The sequence below is a fragment of the Phaethon lepturus genome, unplaced genomic scaffold, assembly GCF_000687285.1.
Source record: "Phaethon lepturus isolate BGI_N335 unplaced genomic scaffold, ASM68728v1 scaffold5270, whole genome shotgun sequence".
NCBI classification, from domain to species: Eukaryota; Metazoa; Chordata; class Aves; order Phaethontiformes; family Phaethontidae; genus Phaethon; species Phaethon lepturus.
The window spans coordinates 39584-58200 of record NW_010511032.1 but is presented as its reverse complement, the minus strand read 5'-3'; the positions used below and the strand labels follow the sequence as shown (position 1 = coordinate 58200).

The following is an 18617-nucleotide window of genomic DNA, read 5'->3' as shown; positions in this document are numbered from 1 at the left end:
GGGCTCGGGTGGGCGCCCGCGGGTCTCCCTGGCAGGACGCGGGAGGCCGGGGGTCCCCTCTCCTCTCTGCCAGCGTCTGGCTTTGGGCAAGTCCCTTCACCGCCCTTGCGGCCCTGTGCGGCTTCTGTGCCTTGGGGTGGCAGGTTCTCTCTCCCTGGGCAACTGCTCCACAGACCGTTTCACTCGATGGAAAAATCTCCCATTTTGGATTTGGGCTTTGGATTATACCCCAAGGATTTATACAGTGCACAGAAAAATAAGGACCTGCTGGAGCGCTGACTTAATACTAAGATACCTCATTTTCAATATAAATTCTCATGCTTTGTCATAAAGTTGGGGGGTTTTTTTTTGAAACATATCACTTATTTTCTTCATTCCTTAGGTTCTATTCTAGGCATAACTAACTGAACAAATCTTTTTTTTTTTTTCATTTTTTAAAATGTTGTAAGTAATTAGAAACAGTAACACATACAGCAGTGGGCCGAAGATGACTCCTAATTATACTACAGTATTAAAAATAATTCTTTGTATATTGGGATTGACCAGGACTGATTTACAGTTCTAGGAATGAAAATATGATACGGCTGATCTGACAGACAACTTTATCGAGGAGGTGGCACAGGCCCAGTCTCCATAGCCAGGAGAGTGCAGTGAAGAAGTGCTGTAGGGCAGCGTTAGCTGCTTCCAGAAGGCAGCAGTTCTGGAGCTGGGTTCAACCAACCACACTGAAAAGAGTAATTATGGACCTCATGGCTTCTCCACATATTGTAATTGTAGTTTTGAATAACAATTATTTACACATGCAGAGCATTCCTATTAATTGATGCTATTTAACAGGTCATATCTATCAGACAATTCAGTGACATACTGAGGAAAACCGTTAGGAACAGAAATTAAGCAGCGCTGTCTCTCAGAAGAGCACCAGCTATTTTTCCACAAACTAGAAAGACAGAAAGGAAAGGACAGACATTTAATGACTATTACAACAACCAGTATTATTTCAGTAGCAGGGTAACAAGACAAAAATTTGTGTTCACAAAAACTTGGAAATAGCTGCAAACCTTAAGAGACAGTATGATGTCATTCTGACAGCAAATTGTGAATGCAAGAGAAAGGCTGTGGACAGGAATGGGAAGTTACTCAGAGAACAAGGGAACATCAAGTTGCACATTTAACCATCCCCGATAGTCTTCAAATAAAAATTTAGTCTTACCACATTGTAGGTAAATTATTTCATTGACATTACAATGTCTGTGTAATGCAAGGAAACAGATCAGGTAATCAAAATATTCTTTCTTGGCTTATCATCCAGGAATTTCAGCTTTGGAACACAACTGAAAACTGCTCTTTTCTCTCCCATGTGTTGCTTTCTGAAAGTCATTACCTTGCCACTGCAAAAACTGATTAGTTTCACTGTACTATTTTTAGAACAACTCATTATTCTCTGTTTCCACATTGAAATATCTAATTAAATTACAGGACATCAAATTGCTTGCAAATACCTTACAAAGTATTGTTAATATGTATTTATGGAAAAGAAAACATTTTATATCAAAAAGTGGGTAATTTATAGACTTTATAGTAATTTGATTACTAAAACAATATTTGAAAAAAATTAAAAATGTAAATGTAATTCAATTAATCCCAGGATTAATTTGCAAATGTTTTTTAAATTTAACATTATTACAGTAACCAAATAATAACATGAATAAATGAGGAGCTGACACAGCTGACACTAAGGCAACTGACCATTTTATTTTTTAAATCTGTATCTATTTATATTTAAAACTTTACAAAAGCTCTAGCTTTCTTTTTGTAAGCAACAAAGTTATAATAGAAAACTAATGCGGAAATGAAAAGAATGAAAGAAGTTTTTTTGGTACTATCTAAAATTATTCTACGTCCCACTGTACATCAGTGTGACACCAAGGAAGTGCTGCTTTCTATTATTACGTAGCTATGATAGATTCTGATTTAAGATTAAGTTTTAAAGCTGACAATTACACTGGCTTATGTTAAGAACCTGGCTTACAGGGTTTCTGTGTTGCTGTAGCTGCTCCATGGAAATACCCTTTTTCAGTCATCAATGATGGTATTTTCTTTCAAGGAAACAAGCACAACTCACCCTCTCCCACGTCAGCATCAGCTGCTGAAGTTAAAGAGGGTGGTGCAGATGCAGCCACTACACCAGCAAACAACGTGTTGCAAAGCGCAGTCAGTATCAAAGTTCCCTCTGCAGTTCAAGGTCGGGATATCTCTGAAGACCTCTCTATCTTTGCCCTTCCAACTGCTTTCTGGGGTGGGAGTAAAAGGAGGGGGTGTGGGGGGGTGTGTGTGTGCGCGCGTGTGTGCGCGCGTGTGACCCAGTTCAACGGAAGGTGAAAGAATCCCTCAAGATTTTAAGGCCAGGGTCATGGTTTTAGGCTTTAAAACTTCTCCACAGAAACAAGTCCCTCAAAAAGTGACCTCAGATGGTCTCCTGTGCCCAACAATAGGATACCTAGTGCCTTTTCTACCTATTTTAGAATCGACTCCCCGAGGATAGGACCGGACCCACTCCCTGCCGTACCCCCACTCGCACACTTTTCTCTTGCGCCACAGCAGCAGCATAGTGTGACCTTTACTAGGCAGATGTAAAACCTCCCTCACTTCATTCACTTTCTCTACCCCTTTGGTGCTTTATATCCTTCAGTTCTACTTCAGAGGCACCCACCTGTGTTAAGAATGAGTAACGAAAGAGAAATACATGCTCTGCAGGGAAAACAAGGAAGTCCTTTTGCATAGTGGTAGCTTGCTGACGAAGGAAGCACGTGTTAAGAACTGCAGAAGCTTTAGAGACGATCTATGCTTACAAGATGCCCAACAATTACAGTATGCAAAAGGGGAGATTGCTCAAAAATATCTTCTGGCATAGCAGGCTCAAACCTTTGGCAAGACTTTTCCAGCACTCCCTTTCCCTGCATGACAGGGATGGTCTAGGCTCATTGCCTTTCATCCCCTCTGCTGACATGGAAGTTCGTTAGGTGCGGAACTTCCCACGTGGCAATTAAAGCCCACTGTCTTGCCCCTTCAGAGACACTTGTGCATTTACAGCAGAAGTTATCAATTAATTTCCTATCCTTTATTAAGCAAAACTTGTAAGTTTGCTTCAGGGAGGTCCATAAATTTATATCAGGAGTTTGAACTGTTATCCTTCACAAATCCACAGCATAAATTTGGCCAGGGAGTCCTGTGACTTTTCTTAGGTGCACATCAAAACATTTATCACAGGGGTAAAATCTTTTCAATATTCCCTTTTGCTCAACCACTGCAAAGCCCTGCATATTCATATCCCAAGATCTCAGTCAGAAGACAACTATAATCTCAAATTGTGAACACGCAAAAATATGCCACTGCATTTAGATGAATATTAAGCTGCAATGAGTAGGTTATACTTACGATCTTTCACCTGTTGTTTATTCATTGCTCGTATCAGTGACTCATTCCTCCCACAGGAAGATCAGCAGAAGGACACTCCGAGGAAGGTTTTACATCTATTCCTCAAATTTTCCCTGCAACCTCCTCCCCATCTCCTCCAGCTCCATCCAGTGCAGGTTCTAGCTCCATTGCAGCATGTGCAACATGATTGCGTTATTCTGTAAATGCCTTTTAATAGTACCCAGAATGATTTCCATAATTTTTCCAGGAACTGAGGTTAGACTTACAGGTCTGTAGTTCCTTGGGTCTTCCCTCATGTCCTTTTTGTAAACTGGAGTAACGCTGGCTAGCTTCCATTCAGCAGGGACGTCCCCAGACTCCCAAGACCTTTGGTAGGTGATTGAGAGGGATTCCACCATAACATCTGCCTGCTCCTTCGGAATTCTGGGATGAATCCCACCAGGCCCCATGGAATTGTGAACATTCAGATGAATCAGCTGGTCCCGTACAATTTCAGCGTCCACAAATGGAAAGTCACTGTTCCCGCACTTGTGGTCCTCTGTCTCAGTGGACTCCAAGAGTGACAGGACAAAACTCCATCAGGGTAACAAGAAAAACAGTCTAGATTTTCTTCCTTAACCAAACAACATAGTCAAGAGAAATCCTAGATTCCTCACAAATGTTGTTTGACAAATAATGATAACCCGTTAGCATAAAGAGGGGACAATTCACAGCAACATAGCATGAATCCTGCTAGCTCACCAGTCCTCACAGGCCAGGGGGAAAAGCAGCATAAAAAACCCCACAACTATGTAAGCCAGCCCAGTCTAACAACTTACATTTTGAGACACCCTGTAAGCAGTCAGACCTTACACTTTGGTAGAATTTGGAAAGGTAATTTCTACCTGAAGTGAAGGTTGCTATCAAACCAAGAGATGTTACATCATGGAAATAATGACATCTGTTCCTAAAGTGATAAAATTTGGTACATGTCCAGTTGAGTGAAGGGGGCTGGGCACTTGCTTGCGTGAAATCTATAAATACACAAAACAAAGGGACTTGGAATTTAAGCCCTGGAAGGCTGGCATCTTGTATATAGAAGGACACTGAGCCAGAGGTTTACAGGTATCTCACTTCTCAATTTTCTAAGTAAAATTATTCTAGTATTTAGAAACCCTATGTCATTCATCTACCCCCCGTTCTGATGACTTAATTCCTTAACTACATTTGAAAGCTACAAGTTCAAGTAACTGTTGTCTTTACATGATGTATGACTGTTGAATATGTAGAATGACTACTTGTGACTTGAATCCAATACTACAGTGCTGCGATAGTTACCTATTCTTTCCTCCTCTTCTAAAGAAGGGAAGAAAAGACTGTGCATGGACCAGGTCTTGTGATAGTAGTTCAGGTGCACTTTAAGAATCAAAAAACCTATAGACTTTACAACTAAAAACTTGTAAGCCTCACTGATTGCTCAAGTAAGTAGATTACCAGAGCCTTTTTATATATAAAACCAGAAATATAAAAATTAACAGACTGAAATTCAACATCTGCTTCTACACTGGTGAGGGACAGGGGTAAATGAAGACATGACAGGTACAAAAAAAGAATTTATATCAGGCTAAAATTCCCGTTATGCCTGACACTTCTCCTCTGACACAGTAAGCTAGTTTTGCTGTAGCCATTTCATGAATTACAACTCTCTCATGCTTTTTTTAAACATGAAATGTGAATTACAACTCTTCCATGACCAAACACAAACATTCTTTGTAACAAACTAAGATGGGGGGGGACGACACAGGATGACAGACACAGAGAAAGGATGACACACAGACAGAGAGGGAGAACCAAGGATGTCTTGGACCTCTTTTTTTCTACATTATGAAATTCCTTTAGCTTACATTTGTAGCATATAATCTTATCAAGACCGTACTTGTTTCAGGCAACCAAAAAAGGAAGAAAATCACAGGCACAGTGGCTTTGCAACCAGCCTTTCAGTCTATGGAAAAGCTTATCATACAGATTTTAAAGTTGTAAATCTTTAGATTAAGCTTCAGAAACGGGCTCCATTTATAGCTAGAAAAAAACCCAGAATTTCCTTTAGGAACTCATCTAATTCCTTACCTTGGGGAAGCAATAAATTTAAAGGTTAGTTTTCTGACGTTGGTCAATGCAAGACTGACCAATACAGACTTTTTCCCCTCCAATTTAACTGAAACACAGTTGCTGATTAAATGAATAATTCTGGGACTCCTGGAAAATATAATGTAGTCATAAGGATTGCAAAAAGGGATGGAACTTAAGAAAGTGTCAGAAAAGAAAGTGGTAGACAGTTGTTAACTGGTCCTCAGCCAATAATCCAAATGGAATCTTATGGGAGGAAGTATGTCTAATTATGGTTTTAACCAGAAACAACTATGCATTTTTTTCTTCTGTAGGATTCCACTCACATTTGTATTGAAGCACAGTTACTTTTGAAGCAGAGGGCACTCAGCTGGCAGACAACTTGAATACATCTACAGATACTGGCAGAACAGTGGTTTTGGAAGACCTATCTCACAAAAAGCATCATCAACTCTTATGTCCATTCCTTAATATGCAACTTTAATATGCATGAGAAGACTGAGGTAAATATTCTTTTGTAGTATCTGACCTGTGTGAAAGCTAATAGTGTATCCCAGACTTTCATTAGTGTGCTAAAAAGTTACATAACAGGTTAAGATGAAAACCTTTGCCTAGCATAGACTGATTTAGAGAGCAAAGAGGACCTTAGCTTACAAACTCATTTAAAGATCCACAGTGAATTCACAGAGCTCAATTTAACGCCATAAGGGAATCCACTCCTTAGTTTCCAACACTATCATACTGTGTGCTTCAAGGAAGTCTACTATTTGCATCAAGCTTTTACAGATACCTAACTAACATGACAGCTCTATTCTATAAAACACTAAACTTTTATAGACAGGGAGAAAAACCTATCCCTAAGTCCTCACCAACTACAGTAAAAAATCTCCCAACATTATTTGTCATGGAACTAAGAGAGATGAAATGTCAGCACTAAGTTCTTTGGAATCAGTTGGACCCTCATTTTTAAAGGGACTGACTTCACTGGATAAACAATACCATCAACTGCTTACATGTTTTAGCAGGAGAACACACAGGAATCTGGTACATGACTGTGGGTATGTCCACATAAATATTACATAAACATTGCTGTCAGTATTTATAGATTTCTGTCTTCTGTGGAAAATGCCACTTCTACAAGTATATTGGAGCTATTACAATAGGGCAAAGTTTGTTCTCAGCTAGGATACTGTCTTTCAAAAGAGTAGTCTCCAGGATAGAGAGCAAAATCGTGTCAGCACTGTGAAAACAGGCTTATACTGTGCTTTGATAAAAGAAAAGAACTGCAGACATACAAGTTACACCCTTAGCAAGAAAAGAAAAAAAAGGAGGGAGAAGAGGGAGGATGGAGGGAGGGAAAAAAAAAAATTCACCTCACGAAGTATCTTAAAATGTCTGAAGGAAAACGTCTGTCAAAGAAACTATGTGTTGCAAAGAATGGCAAAGGCAGTGAATTACAGCTTGGTTTCTTTTTAAGAATTATTTTTTTAAATTTAGTCTCTGTACTTAATATTCTGTAAAACTTGAGGAATCCATTTTTCTACTGTCACAGGCTATATACGCCAATGGTTCAACCTTCTAATTTCAAGAGGTGCCTTTACACAACTAGTGTACACATTTTAACGTTATTATCTCCAGAGCTCTAGGTCCTGGTACTCCAGGGCAGTCAGGAGAGCACCTAGAATCAGATCTCTGGCATTCCATGCTGTTATGTGAGCATAAAAGAAATAAGTCAGGACTAAAGACTCAAGCACTGCTTGATGAGAAGCTATGCTTTTGGTCTGGAATTCAAAAGCCACATTTTTTAAATAAACAATGAAACCACCACCTTTATATAAATAAGCCAAAAACTTGCAGAGCTTGGGAAACCTCTCATAGCAGATACTTTTCAGTTTGCTTCTCTGTCTTCACAGTCACTGACAACTATCAATCACACATCTAGTTATTTAAAATGGGGGCTATGAATGTAAACACTTCCACAGTTTTTAACATAGATACATCATTTCTCAGAGTGAACAGCAGCTCCTTGCTCAGTCACATTATGTTGTACAATATTAAAATTCTCTGAGGACAATAAGGAAACTGGAATGTTGCTGCCCTCATTGTTCCTGGAGTGTCTGTACAGAATGATCTCCAGTACACTGTAGAATAATTTAGGCTGGAAGGGATCCAGGGAGGTCATCTGGTCCAACACGCCACTCATCGTAGGGCCAACTTTGAAGCTGGATCAGGTTGCTCAGGGTCATTTGAGTTCCCAATATGTTCAAAGATGGACATGTCACAGTATATATTAAAATTGTTTGATCAATCTAATTTTAAAGAAAAAGTCTACTATCTGTTCTATTTCCCTTGCTGCAAACTGTAATCTGCAAAATATTAGTAATCTCCAAAACGAAATGTGTAAGTAAGACTAATATATATTAAAAATACGGGAAATTAAGATAAATTGTCTATAAATTTACTCAAATAGTCTTTAGAACAAAGTATCTAATCAGTCCAGGAGGACAGACTGTAAATGCCAAAACCCCACTTCTTGATACAGTATTATTCCTGTAAATTCTGTTCACGTTTGTGGTCATCAACAGAAAACTTGTCTGCCATACCAACAGACTTAATACCCAAAGGGTGCAACTCAAATATAGTATGACTGAAAACAGAACTCAAGAAGCTCAATAAGTATATGGGAAATCTATTTAGCAGACATGATTAGAGTAAAAATTCTAAGATGAGATTTCTTAAAAAGGACTAGTTTTAACGTCAACCTCAAGTAAGACTTCTAAAATATACAAAAAAATACTGTCGTCTTTAACAGTAAATATTGTAATTTGAGGGAAGTGGCCTGTCGCTCCTGGATATATATTTGCCCAGTCTCTAAACACAAAATTGTGTTTAACATTAACTGCGTAACTGAGCTTGCTTCTGTAATGCCTTCAGAAATGGTGTTAAGAACATTTGCATCCATAACCTATGCCAAAAAGGCTTAAAATGTATCTCGTCTACTTTCAGCAGTCTAAAAGTTAGCCTAGATTTGTTTTCTAAACTCTCTACTATCAGTACAGATGGGGTATAGTGATCTCGCATATCTAAGAATGAAGTTTCACAAAAATTCCATCTCTCCCCACCGATTATCTAACTTGGACTAGGTACCTAATAATTAGACTGCCTACCTTAATCTCATTTATTTTGAATATTTAGATTGCTGCATATTTAAGGGGGAGAACTAGACAAAGAAATCAGGGTGAGAAAAGGTAAACAAGCACCAAATGATAAGGTGATCAGCAGCTTAACCAATTAATTTTTTAAAAATTCCATAACAAATTAATTACTTTTCCCCCCTAAACAAAGCACTAAATTAGCCATGGCTTCAAGAATAAGTGAAAACATGTACCGTAAATTCAAGTATTTACCTTATTACCAGCCCAACACATATACAAAAAAGCATAATTTAATTATCATCATTTTGCAGTGAGTAAGCATTAACAATGACATTTTTAACTGTCACAAGTCTTTATGAATATCTAAAAGCCTAATACAAATATCCAAATTATTAGTAAATATTAGTCCTCTAAATTATTACCAATAAGACATTCACCAACTCTGCATTAAATGCTAACAAGCCCTTTCTAGAAGAATATTAATTTACAGTCATTCTTTCTAACAATTCTTTGTACAGTAAAAAAAAAAAAATTAGATTTGTGTTGTTCTGTTTCCCTTTCGCACCCAACCACCCACATAGTTTTACTCTCAGACTAAGCTACTAGCCAGTCAAACCTGATGGTAAATATCCTCTCAACCAAGGGTCCAAGATCTCAGTTTTAGCATCCAGCTCAAATGCTCTTTGGGAATAAAATCCATGGTTCTGTATAATGTGCAAAGTGCAAGTTTTCTCCAGTGCTATCAGAACTCTGTGCTGCTAAGGACTTCACCACAGAATAAAACAGTAACAATTAAGACTCTTTGATTTCCAATAGCTCTGTTACAGACAAATGTTAGATGATGTTTACAGGAATGACAGATCAAGTGGATTATATACCAGTGCTTATTAGGTCAGGTACTTTCTGATTTCATTAGGCCAAACCAATGTTTTTACTCAAGTTCTTCAGTTTCCTCTGTAAAAAGGTCAGCCAAATCTGCCACTGTCAGAACTGAAGCTTCTGACTGTTTCATGGAAGAGCTCGTGTGGCTGTGGGAAAAAATTGCATGCAGACATCAGAGAAGGAATCAACTTCAGTAACAAGCTGTACGCACTGAAGACAGACCACACGGTTCAGAGTCCAGTAACTGTTCAGCTTTGAAGCTTAGCAGGAAAACACACTTTCTATCAGGGAAAATATATACACTGATCAGCTACTTCTCTTGCACATTCTGAATAAGATACAAAGTCCATCTCCTGTCCCTAACAGTGGTCAACACCAAACACTGCAGAGGCAGCAGAACATGGGATAATCCCGCTTTGCCCTCTTAACATTTAAGGGATTGGCTTCAGTTTCCAAGCATAGGGTTGGATATTACTTTCAAAACATTAGCCTTCATTGAATCGTTCAACCACTGTATATTTATCTGAATTTTATGTGCGAAAGTAGTGCTACTTTACAGATATGGAAACTGATTAAATCATTCTTTCAAAGCTAAAGCTGAAATCTTTCATAACTACAGCCAAAAGATACACATGTAAATTTTTAGTCTCATCGTTTGTAACAGCTAAAAACCTGGAAAAATAACTAATGGTCTTAAAACTAAGGCCTTCTCCTAGATTTCTTATGTGTATACAATATAATTAAAGAGGTACTTATACTTCCTGCATAGAGAATGTAAATACTGTTTTTGTTCTACTGACAGTCCGTCATTGCTTACAGATTTACAAAAGATAAACACAGTGAAAACTGCTTTCAGTGCCTGCACACCAGAGTGACCTGTGAGCTAGCATCCAGACAGCTCTTGTACTGACTGCAAAACCAACCAGTGTGACACAGAACTGGCAGACTAGGTTTGTAGAATTTAAAAATAATGAGAGAAAGAATTAATGTCCTATATTAGAGCTTATAACATATGCTGTTACTCCAGTGGCAGGCTTAGCATTACTCCAATAATCGCAATGCTTTTATACTAACGGAAATAGGTAAACTGAAAAGATAAATCATAACACACTATTTATTAATCAATTGGGCTTTTATGAAATAAAATATACAAAATGTAACCAAAATACTCTCCAGAGAATTAAAATACCTTAAGCTTCAAGTTATTGGAACCAGGTTAAAAGATCTTAAAACTTTTTTGTCAATCAAAACAGTTTGAAGAACAACAGTTGAAGTTTAGATGTAAGATATGCATACCTAACTGTAATAAAAGTATGGCTGAGAACCACCTTTTCATTTTCATTGCAATAATGATGTTTAAAAAAAAATTCAACACATACCTTCTATCTACAGTTTTCAACATAGTCTGCATTCTTTCTTCTATTGTTGCTTTTATCAGGAACCTATGAACAATGGTAGATCTGTATGTGTTTAAAAAAAGAAAACAAGACCAGAAGTGAGCAGAAGTTATGCTGTTACTGTCAAAGCTCAAGACCACATCTTTATCTCATACTAATTATTGTATAAGTGCTGAAAAAACTCCTGTGTATTTTACAAAAGAAATCTTACATCGTGATTAACAACTTCCACTGACATTTAAGGATCATTAGCATCTCCCAGTGCACACACTTCCACTTGGCTGCATCACATAATACAGCTTATATTCATTTAGTAACAAAAATCCTAAAGCAGATGCTGGGCAAAAATTCTGCTTTCTGTGTCCCTACTATAAAAAAAGCAGTCCTCAAGAGCCTAGCCTGTTGTTTAAAGAAACTATGTTGGCACACTGGTTATATACAATGTTTATATTGCATTGTCACAAGTCAGTCCAAGAGACAGAGCTCAGTGTGATGGATGATTAAAGCTCATTCCCAGAGTTTGAACAATGTTGTTCTTGAAGATGGCAAAATACTATACTTTTCTTTTAAAAATCAGTAATTGTAGTCAGTAAACATGAAATTGTAAACACCAGTAAGACATAAAAACCAAAATGTCAATAAACATGAAACAACAACTCCATTTAGGAAACAAAATTTCAAAAAGAAAGCTGTAATAAAAACGAAATGTCAGGCACAAGAAAGTGAAATGGAAAGGAGTCAGCTCCAAAGATAAAAATGAAAAATCACTCCAGGCTCACCAATACAAACATTTTTCAAGATATGAACCCTTGAAGGTGCTTAGATGGTTTTCAGATCTCAAGTTGTTACCTGCCAAAGTTTCATCACACAGAGGAATTCTGGGGGAATACTTTGCAATTCCTAGGCAAAGGTCTACCCAAAAAGAGAAGTAAGAGCTCAGCTGAACTGGTAATAGTTGCACCAGTGAAACTGAACAGAGTATTCCTTTATGCTCACTGTACTTGAACACAGCCCTTTTTCAAATAAGCCTTGCTGAAGTCTTATTCTTAAGAAGTACAGCACACATTCTTGCTGGTTTTACTGCAAGATTTTGCCAAACCTTTTGTGCCAGCATCATGTAAAATTATAATACAGGCTGTTGCAGTCAATCTTACCTATGCGCTCACAGTTAATTCAAAATCTTTACCAACACACCCAAATATCTACCTGTTCATAAACATTCTATCACATACATGCTCATTCATGCTCTTTCGCTTCGCCTCCATTTCCAGAACACAAACCCCACTATTAGTCTAGAATATTATTCCAGAATTGATTCCAGCTATTTTTTTCATGCACAGGGTTTTAAAATTATTTTTTCAAGTGACATGAAATCTCATGAAAAACATATACCTCTTATCCATTCAGGACAAACTTTCCAAAACCTTTGTTAACTGTTCAGTACTACCCATGTAAAATCTACAACACTGAAACAGAAGATATGCAAACTCATTAATGTCTTCAAAAAGATCTAGATCGGGGTGAGAGCAGAACTGTTGATTTAAAAACTAATCAGTTCTAAAAAGTGTGTGCTGTAACTTTCTTTTTGGAAGAAAAAACCAAAAACACAGCCCAAAAAGCCCTCCAACCTCCCCCAACAACTTACACAGCTCCTAATCTGGAGCTGGAAATGACCAGCTAGAAGGAGCCTCTCAAGGAAACTAGGAAGGGCCGTGCCTGAGCTTACCCACATTGACATAAACAGTGAGTTGCTCAGACCTGCAAAGCTAAGACATTTCTGGACATGCTTACAAGCAGAACTTCAAAGTTAAAAACATCAACAGCACACATAAAATAGGGCAGCAGCTGAACAAGGTTTTTCGGGATTTTGGACTGAAGAGGCTACACTTCCTAAATGCCTAAATGCAATCTGCTTCTGCATCTTACCCCCATAGCACAAAAGAAATCCCTAAAATACACATTGTCTATTTTCAGCAAACTTTTTTTTATTTTAATCTTTCTGTTCCTTATATGATCACCTTCCAAAATATGATTCCTGCAAATAGCCTCATCTCCAAAATTGAGAAGTTCAGTGAACTAGATTTATACTGATTACAGTATGCAGTTCTATTCTGGACTGTATCTAAAACACTCAACATAATTTTAAGTCTTACTTTGTTTGGCCAATACGATGTACTCTGCCAATAGCCTGTAGCTCATGTGCAGGATTCAGAATGGGTTCCACCAGCAGAACGTGAGTTGCTTCGATGATGTTTAGTCCATTGGAACCAGTGTGAAGAGGCAGCAGCAAAATATTGATGTTGGGATCGTATTTAAATGCAGAGAGATTTTCCTAAAACGCAAACATCAGAGCAGTGTGACAAAAGTTCCCCAGTAAAGAATGTGGGGGACATCTCTACATTTTCAAGAAGTTATAGCACTTGCTACAGGCCCCAGAGTAACAGTCTTGCAGCCTGACTGATCCAAGACCTCTCATTCCAGAACAGACACTCGACAGATATCAGGAAGGCAAGAACTTCTTGCAGCACTGATCAGTGTATCTCATCCTTAACACCCATGCCAATGCATCTTTCTCAAAAGTGAATGTACTATTTATCTCCAAAGGCTTTAAATTGTCGCTTTTTATGATTATGATTTTTAGAATTAATGAGTTAGAGGATCAAAGCTTCTGCCAAACAAATTTGCTGCTCTTTTAGTTTCTCAACTGAGGCAATGAAGTAACAGGATCAAATTAACTTCTATGAACTGTAATTTTCCCAACTGAACATTATTTTAAGAAAAATATCCTTTATGTACCTGAAATTTACTAATTCCATTGATCTGAGAAAAAATCATGTTGTTGTCATACAAAGCTTTTGAAATTATGTCCAACACATCTTGCCACTGTAAAAAAAAAACAACCAAAAACACAGAACACAATAAAATAACTGAACATTACAAACAGCAATGACTAAAAATATACTAATTAACTTCCCTAATAAAGAGTAGATAAGAAGGCCTTTCAAAATACTAGCATTTGCAATTTTAAAAGGGAAGAAAAAGAAAAAATATTTGTGTGCCAGGAATGAAATCTGTCATAAAACTAAATAAGAAATGTAATGAATAAAAGAAATTGGTAGCCATCACAAAATCAATTTTACAACATATCAAAAATATCTGGATATTACATATAAAAATATCTAGAATTTCTTATGTTGCCATATAAATCTAAGTGTTTGCCCTTTAAAGAAACAAGCTTTTACATGTTGACTACGATCATTGTTCATGTCCCAGTTACATGAATTGCCCTACAAATTCTCAAAACAATCAAGTGGCTGTACAGTGTGATTCAACGTTTTGGTAGCTAAACTAAATTCCTGAAAATAGTATGACTGCTTTAAACTCACACACACACAGAAGACAAGACAGAAAATGGTGATTAATACCGTTGAGAAAACTAAGGATTTAGCCCCTGGATCTTTAAATTGAATTCTCTTCAGTGTTCGGACCACAGCTTCTACTTTGGTGGAGTGACTTCCCTTTGAAAAGGCAAAGAACAGCATTAGTAGGACATTAAACAACTCCTTCCACGTTCATTGTTGTATTAAATAATGTGATATTATTAGGACTCTTACATATCTTACACAACTTTAAAAATTAGCAACCTGGAGAAAGGGCAGGTTGACCTGCACTGACCTGCTTTTATACCTGCCTTATAATGCACTGCCATAGGATCAGCGGTGTATTACGGCATGTGCAGTACACAGAAGAATGAAGATACGCACAGATACACCTATCTAGTTCCGCATAAGGCAGAACAGATAGCCCAAGCACTGCAGTTGCACCAAACATGCCAGTTAGACCTGCTGAGGTTTAACTTAGCGGCACAATCTTTAAAGAATCTTCCAAATGCACATTTAAATTTCCCTCCCTTCACACCTCTAAAACTGGCAATGAAAAAAACCCGACTTGAAACACTGTTTTTGTTGCTTTTGTTTCTCACTCGGGCAACAGCAAACTTATGCTCGGTACTATGAAGTTTGTTAATTGTAATTAAAGGAACAAGAAATTGATAAATATAATTAAATTATTTCTTGAAGGATTGCGTGCTGCAGTTAAAACATATTCTGCATTCAGAAGTATTTCAGTGCTTAATGAATCCAATAATACATTCTACCTCTTGTCCACTTTGATTTCTGTACTCCTCCCTTTCCCCTCACACTGGGAAGAGGATTCTGAGAAACAGTTCTTTAGGATCTCCCTCTATTTCCATCAGTATCTACTTTGTATTATGGCAATTTTACCTAATGTGGTTTTTTTAAGCAGCCCTCATTTAATTTTGTTACTAGTTCTTACATACATAGTAATTTCAAGCTGCACGAGATTGAGCTGGACAAATATTGTTTTATTTCTGTCTGCACCTGTCCTCTGAACATTGAATTAACTATGTTGGCTTGCTACAATGACAGATCAAATTTACTGAAGTTATGCTGCTTGCAGAATTGGTGGGGAAGGATGTCAGAAGTTGGGAACCAATGCTGGGCTGCTCAATCATTCATATGTTATGCAGCTAAATGAATGCTCCATAAATACATGTAAAAGATTTTCTGCAGACTGTTTTACCGAAGGCTGCAATAAGCAGTACCATTTTATTTCTCAGGGTCTTCCATAGTGATTCCAACTCTGTCATAGACATAGAAATAAACCAGCTTTTTTCATGTCCTCTGTTGCACCTCGTAGACATTAACACTGTTGCCGAAAGTCAAACAGAATTAAAAATGCTTATGTCAGTAGGTGTTATGATCTGCAAGGATGAATGACACATTTGTTGCCTTAAGGCAGCTGCCTGCCAATCATAACCACCTACAGTTAGGAGATCCAAGACTAACTTATGGTATTTCTTATATATTTCAGGGTGATTTATGTGTTTTTCTGATACCATTCCTCTCTGATTCAATGATGACAATTCTTGCTTATCTGCTCTGTCTTTTCCTCAGAGACTTTTTTTGGACCTAACCGTAGGTCCCATTTTTCCCTGCTATAAGAGATAGTAGCTTTAGCCACTGTTGTTGATTTTTCCACTCTTCAGAACTCCTGTGACTCAGGTGTTACAAATGTGACTTTGTACAAGATCAGTCAGAGGAACTATGGTGAAGAAAACAGCAGCACGATGATCAAAGTAGTTACAGTCTTTTTGCTCTATTTTTTGAGCAAGGTAACTAAGTATGCGAAGTTCTCCGTCCCTCCACTTACATTATATTAGACTTGTCATTGAACTAACAGTTGACTAAAGCTTTGGTTCACAGCACACAAGAAATTTCAATTTTGTTCTCAATATTTATGGAGAGATGAAACTGATAGAAGTGTCCTTGCTATTAAGAGTTCTTGGTTTTCTGTCTGTCTTAAAGAAAATGTTACCCCACTCATTAGCCATAGACCCCGAGTTTGTCATTTTATTGAATATCCAGATGAGTATTTATAAACAGATTAGCTAGTTCTAATTATGGAACAGCACACATTAGAATCAAAACTACCCTCTAACAAACAGTTTCAGTCTCACATGGCAAGCTGGCAATACCCACTGTAATACTGACCAGACACTGAAAGCTTTTACAGAACCAAAACATGCAGGGATGCCTGTTCTCTCTCTCTCAGTATAAAATGCTCCCATTCACAGTAGTCCTTCTGCCTGTAAGGCATTAACTTAAGTGGCTAGTGCTGGTACAATAAAGAGCAAGATGTATATGAAACAACAGAAGGAAAAAGAAAAAAAAAAACCTGAGAAGCACTGAATACTGAAAGAGACCAGAGGGACTGAGAAAGTTCAGATGAAAATATAAATGCTGAATAAATCACAGAATTTTCATATATATACTCCAAGATACTGATCTTAACCTCAGTGTTCTATAGAAGCCATACTAAGTGAGTTAGTCTTTGTTAACTGTCCTTAAAGGAATATGAGGTAGAAATCTTTTATTTTTAACAATGCTACTTGTTTTGATAGTACATATAGTAAAGCTACAGTATAAATTGTTAGTTTTCTGTGAAATAAGAATGGGTCTTGCTCAAGATGACATATGAATTCACACAGAATTCATATTTTCACTTTGCCTGAAGTTTTTGATGCAGAAATACTTCAAGAAAACACTACAACCCTTTACACAGAACAGTAGTTGACATGTTCTTTCTGTGTTTTACTTATGAAATTTGTTTTCTTTATTTTTTAATGCAATTTATGAAACATATTTGAAATTTTCTTGTTAGAAACAGAGTGATACTTCTAAACCCTGAGGAAATAATCTGTTAAAGGACACATATGAAACGAGGTCCTAATAACTAACACTTCAAAAATAACTAACTTATTTACTCCCCCTGGTGCCACATGCTGTCAACTACTTCAAAATCTAACAATTTGAGTTAGGAGGCATCTACTCATAAAACAGAATTCCAGGTGTCCAGGGAGGCTGACATAATTAGTGTGAACATGGTAGCATTGACTTCAGTACAGGCCAGCAACCCTAGTATACCCGCAAGGTTCAAGGAGACTTGCACAGATACCATGGAAGCCTTTGCTAGCACATTTTGTTACTACTTTTAACTATACTAACCAGATTAAAACTATGATTGGTATGTCCAGCTGTATTATCACCATATTTTAAAGATAGCAGTATCATCTAAATCAAAACATTACCAATATTAGTCTTTTACTTTTGCATTTTAGTCTAGAATCCTCTATTTTTTCCACAACTGCAATAACCACAGTTTTTTGGCTTAACATTATTCTGTAACAGATTTGTGCAAAGCAAAACTGTACCTATGCACTACATGTGTTAGCATTGCTGAAGACTCATGGAGATGCTGTCTCTTCCTCCACCCCTGCCTCCAACCCAATGAAAACGCTCTGTTACCAAAAGTAGATAAAACAGTGCAACCAGGCCTGATCTACACATACATGTCTAGAGGTTCATTAACTTTTGTCGTTAGGAAGGCGCACATGTTAGAAATAGAGTTTCCCCCACAGACTTGAACTTTAAAATATCTTTTATAGTAAGGGGAAAGTCAAGCCACAGTATTTTACTAAACAGGAGTCATACTTTATGTGGATGGCTATTTTAATAAGACTTGTAGAAAACTACCTTTGAAACTCAGATTCTCTGTCAAGCTGTTTGAAATGATCTAATGGGTTGCTAAATTAAGGGAGAAGTCTAAGATAGTACAATGAAAAGACCTTGTCTCCTTAGAAAGCTAGGCTGAAAGGAATAAACACAGAAAGTCTCAGTGGCAAACACAGATACTAGTCTTCAACAGAGCCATACATTATCAGTGGAAAGCCTTAAGAAAGAAATTGCCCAGGCAGAGAGCCATTTTAAGACCAAAAAGTCACTCCTTATTCATCAGTCATCTTTTCAGTAGGTATATGTATCCAGTCAGTAAGGCTTTAACTAAATACCAACAAGTTTAAAACAGGCAAGAAGCACTAGTAGTTCTTCCAAAGTTTCCCTTTTGATTTTTCAAACAAAAAACCCCCTGAAAGAATAGTGTTGCAAAGTATCCAGCTGCACAGAGTCAACACTCATCTAGAATACGGAGAAAAAGCTTACATGACACAACTTAAGCAAAAGAGTTTTCGGTGAGCTTAAAGAAAGTGGCCTCAAAACCA

The 18617-nt window shown here is 37.4% G+C and overlaps 1 protein-coding gene across 1 annotated transcript in view; it reads right to left on the bottom strand.

The window, feature by feature from the left end:
• Nucleotides 1–9512: 9512 nt before the first annotated feature.
• SHPRH (SNF2 histone linker PHD RING helicase, E3 ubiquitin protein ligase) overlaps nucleotides 9513–18617 on the bottom strand; it is a 45088-nt gene continuing 35983 nt past the window's right edge. The window contains exons 23-27 of the mRNA XM_010282457.1: nucleotides 14404–14496; nucleotides 13775–13861; nucleotides 13132–13310; nucleotides 10961–11041; nucleotides 9513–9727 (exon numbers count right to left, since the gene is read on the bottom strand). Coding sequence (XP_010280759.1) covers nucleotides 9631–9727; nucleotides 10961–11041; nucleotides 13132–13310; nucleotides 13775–13861; nucleotides 14404–14496 — 537 coding nt within the window. The 3' untranslated portion in view covers nucleotides 9513–9630. The remainder of the gene's footprint in view (nucleotides 9728–10960; nucleotides 11042–13131; nucleotides 13311–13774; nucleotides 13862–14403; nucleotides 14497–18617) is intronic.